This window comes from Olea europaea, chromosome 12 (genome assembly GCF_002742605.1).
Source record: "Olea europaea var. sylvestris chromosome 12, O_europaea_v1, whole genome shotgun sequence".
NCBI classification, from domain to species: domain Eukaryota; kingdom Viridiplantae; phylum Streptophyta; class Magnoliopsida; order Lamiales; family Oleaceae; genus Olea; species Olea europaea.
This window is the reverse complement of record NC_036248.1, coordinates 6,373,603-6,377,544: the sequence shown is the minus strand read 5'-3', so window position 1 is coordinate 6,377,544 and position 3,942 is coordinate 6,373,603. Positions and strand designations below refer to the sequence as shown.

The following is a 3,942-nucleotide window of genomic DNA, read 5'->3' as shown; positions in this document are numbered from 1 at the left end:
AGCAAGATACAGAAAGGAGACCTCTGAATGTTGTTTGCCTTCGTCACTCAAAACACATGATTGCGAAGTGCCACCGTGATTAAGAAAATCTGCAAAAGGAATCTGTAGATTGCATGAAAAAGCCGTACTTAGTCCAGCTACAATGCGACAAAATAATATATTATCGCTTATAAGAGAAATACCATGGATACATCCTTTGAGCCTTCCCATGCGCGGGATGTAACTGAAATGTTCAAAAAAGAGTTCAGCTTAGAGAAGTGGCTGGTGAGTTCACACACACAAATAAAAAAACATAAATTGAAAATTGAAAAGGTATTAGATTGAAAATTTCACCTAAAGCATAAGCATATGTGAAGTCCTGTAGTTTTACATCTCCAAAAACATGAGGGAAGTGATCAAAAGCCTGAAATCAAACACCAAACGTATCAGTGAGAAAATAAACGAAAAACAGCCACTGCAGAATTTATGCTTGAATAATATTAAATGTTTCTAAATGAATATCATAATATTATGTTAAAATCTGAAGGCTGAAACGTGAAAGAAGTATCTATCCAAACACTTGGCGACATTTTGTGGTGGAAAGTTAGGGTGTATTCTCTTTGCCATTTTCGGGCCGTTTTTTATTTTTGATTTTTCAAAATGATGAAAACCCATTCTCTTTCCCGTTTTCGAAAACGAAAAAAAAAAATTGTGAAGAAAACACAATGTCGTTTTGGGCGTTTCCAGTACAAAACTAGAAAAAATTGAAAACACAAGAAATGGTTCCAAAATGGCAAAAAGAATGCATTTTCAGAAATTTCAAAACAGACACTCAAAACACAAAACTCAAAATGAATTCAAAACTCAAAACTACAAAACTGAAACAAAAAGAGAATAACCCCTTAGGTTTTCTAGGAGTAGCGAAGACACTTAGCTGGCAAGTACAAAAATGACAACAAAAAAATGAAAACATTTGGCACTGCCCTTCCACAATTTATCACCAGCCAAACAGATCCAATCGTAGGTAAATACTGCACATTGAAGATCTACTTTGAAAACTAAGTAAAAACGAACTGTAAAATTAAAACACAAACCACTTTAACTGCCCAGAAATCCATCTCAATTTGAGCCTTTCGTTTAGTTGTTTCCTCATGCAAAGCACTTGGTCGAATCATCTTCAACTCATGATCTCTCCAGAGTATCTACAAATTTAAACTGTCACACTGAACTTCTGCAAGAAATTCGATCCTCCAAAAATTACCAGTAAATTGTCACCCATATGCACACTGTACACTCGTCAAAACTCCACATATGCACGCATATAAATATAAAGACATCCTAGTCAAGTTATGCATAAAATCTGATTTTCAATTCGGCATGATAAGAGAAATCAGAACCTAAGTCAACAGGATGTCATTGACATATAGTGAATTGATTAATTAGAGAATAAGCACTCAAAATTTTAGGGCATCAGCAGTAAGAAAAGAAGAAGAAAGGTCAAACTAAGCAGCCAAAAACCTCAGGAGGAACGAACTATTCTAAAATATAACCAATAGCTTGGTTTTGAGAAAGACAAAATCCAACAGATAAAAGAAAACAAAAGAAAAAGATAAAGAATAGCACTTAGGATTGTGTGATCTTGATAGTAGATGTGGAAAGAGAATTTTATATTTTATGGATTTTTTCACCAGCATTGCATTCACACGTTTGCTATAAGTAATCTCATTAAAATTTACTTTCCTAGACATGTATCGTTCAACCATTAATTTACTGTAGCCTGTAGGGAAAATCAAAATGATTGAGGAGACAGAAATACTCACCGTGCTATGCATATCTGCAGGCTGAGGAAGACGACTAATATAAGGGAACCAGTCAGAATTCTGAACAAGAAGAAGGCCACAGAAATTAAAAATAAAATGCAAGCTTTCAGCATTTGAATTTTTCAGCAACAGCAATAAAAATTTAATGAAAATGTTCCAGATATACAAGATAACAAATCGCCCAGACGAGGAAATAACAACTCAAGCTCGTATTATCACTAGAAAGAATATTAATACCTGACCCAACTTCTGCTCATACAGAATGAGTAGAGCAACTTTCGCAACATTACTAACTTCACTTCCTAATAAAGAAGCAATGTCTGGAGGGAGATTATCCTTGGATAGTTGCTGAGAACTCAATTCTCTCAAATTAGCTAATCATTCGCTAAATCTCCCAATTCTTATTTTTCAATAAAGAGTACGTACCACACTATAAGGAACCTCCAATATGCAATCCCAAGTCCGAATATATTTAGAAGCATATAATGACCTGCAAACATACACTCTTTCAATTACGTTACCAAAGAATTAAAAATAGGGATCCCAAAAGGAGTATTAAAACCTTCCATAAGCAGATTTTCCAATTGAAAGCACAGAAGAAATTCTCGTCCCAGCTTTGCGTTCCAACCACGGCAAAAAATCGTCACAGTACTCGTCTATATAATGCGATGCCTGAGGCACGTTTTAGCAACTCTTATTATCTAGTACGTCATACGGAATTAAGGTATCTATTAACATTGTAAGAATTTGAGTGGTGGCCAACCTCAGGGGAAAAAATTGAGGAGAGATGGCATTGGACCGGTAAACGTCGAAACAGAGTAGAGAGCAGTGGCCTATGATTTTGCGTCCACCAGGTGTTTGTGATTAGTATAGTTGACTGCAGCATTGCAGAATGTATGCCCAGGCGTGCATTCAAACTATAGAGCACGTTCGCGGCAACATGGGTTGGAGTCGGACTGCTTTACATAAATGATAAGGTCTAAATGAATTTTATATTCCACATTTTGATTGACCCTATTATTATTATTTTGATTCATTTCCACATATTAATTCCACGACTGATTTTCAATTTACACGAATAGCATGTTTTTTTTATTGTTTAATTGTGCCACTGCCGGCATAGTGCTTTTGTATAAAGTGTAAATCTTGAAATCATATTTGACAATTTATTCATTATTATTATTATTTTTTTTAGATTATAAACAAGTTAAACTTTAATTTTAACCTTATATTTTATTGAACTCATAATTTTTATCTATTTTTTTAACTATCCATTTCATAAAATCCACGTGATTTTAAAAGAAAACTTTGTAAGGACAAAATTTGTGAATAAAACTGTTAATGAAAATAAAAGAAATGGATCAAATAAAAAAGTATATTCGAATACAATTTTAACTTTGCGAAATTTATCGAGAAAAAGGATAATTTATGTTGATAACATATAAATTTCTTTTGCATTACTTTTTAATAGCACTAAATGAAGTCTCCAATATTTACTAATTGTTGCGCTAGCGTCCTCATTTCTTATTCATCGTATCTTGAATTTTTCATTAATTAGTACATCTAGTCTCTAATAAATGTTCAAAAAAAATATGTCGAGTATTCCTTCTAATATTTTTTATTCAAAAATATGAAGTACAAATAAATCAATTTACACCATCAAAGCGGACTTTTTGGATTGGAGACCAAATGCACTACTTAAAATTTGATGATAAAATACGACTAAAAAAATATTTAGAAATATAAATAAAACAGCAAACAATAATTAAAAACATTTAATGCAGTTAAAATAGTAGTGCAGTAATAATAGTGGTTATATTATGGTAATAATATAACCACCCTAATGAAAAGAAGGGAAAGTCACAATAACATAACAAAAACTGCCCCCTATCCCGGCTTGGGAGAGGGACGAGCGCCACATGTCTTCAACCCTGTCCCCAAGCCGGGACAAGGGGTTTTATCCATAACAGTATATCAATTTGTCAGTAATTTGATGAAAAATGTCAAATCTAAGCAATTGTAATCAGGACATTCATTGATCACATCAATAATATTTTTATCAATATGCAAAAATTAACTACATCAACGGCAAAATTCAAGATTTAAAAAAAAAAAAAAAAAAAAAAAAAACAAAAAAAAGGGT

The 3,942-nt window shown here is 32.9% G+C and overlaps 1 protein-coding gene across 1 annotated transcript in view; it reads right to left on the bottom strand.

The window, feature by feature from the left end:
- The window catches only part of LOC111406491 (ribosomal lysine N-methyltransferase 4-like), a 3,133-nt gene extending 355 nt beyond the window's left edge, over nt 1-2,778 (bottom strand). Inside the window, exons 1-9 of the mRNA XM_023035905.1 lie at nt 2,563-2,778; nt 2,362-2,471; nt 2,226-2,289; nt 2,037-2,147; nt 1,800-1,859; nt 1,074-1,181; nt 334-403; nt 183-223; nt 4-102 (exon numbers count right to left, since the gene is read on the bottom strand). Of these exons, the coding sequence (XP_022891673.1) occupies nt 4-102; nt 183-223; nt 334-403; nt 1,074-1,181; nt 1,800-1,859; nt 2,037-2,147; nt 2,226-2,289; nt 2,362-2,471; nt 2,563-2,685 (786 nt within the window). The 5' untranslated portion in view covers nt 2,686-2,778. The remainder of the gene's footprint in view (nt 1-3; nt 103-182; nt 224-333; nt 404-1,073; nt 1,182-1,799; nt 1,860-2,036; nt 2,148-2,225; nt 2,290-2,361; nt 2,472-2,562) is intronic.
- Between the last annotated feature and the right edge of the window lie 1,164 nt (nt 2,779-3,942).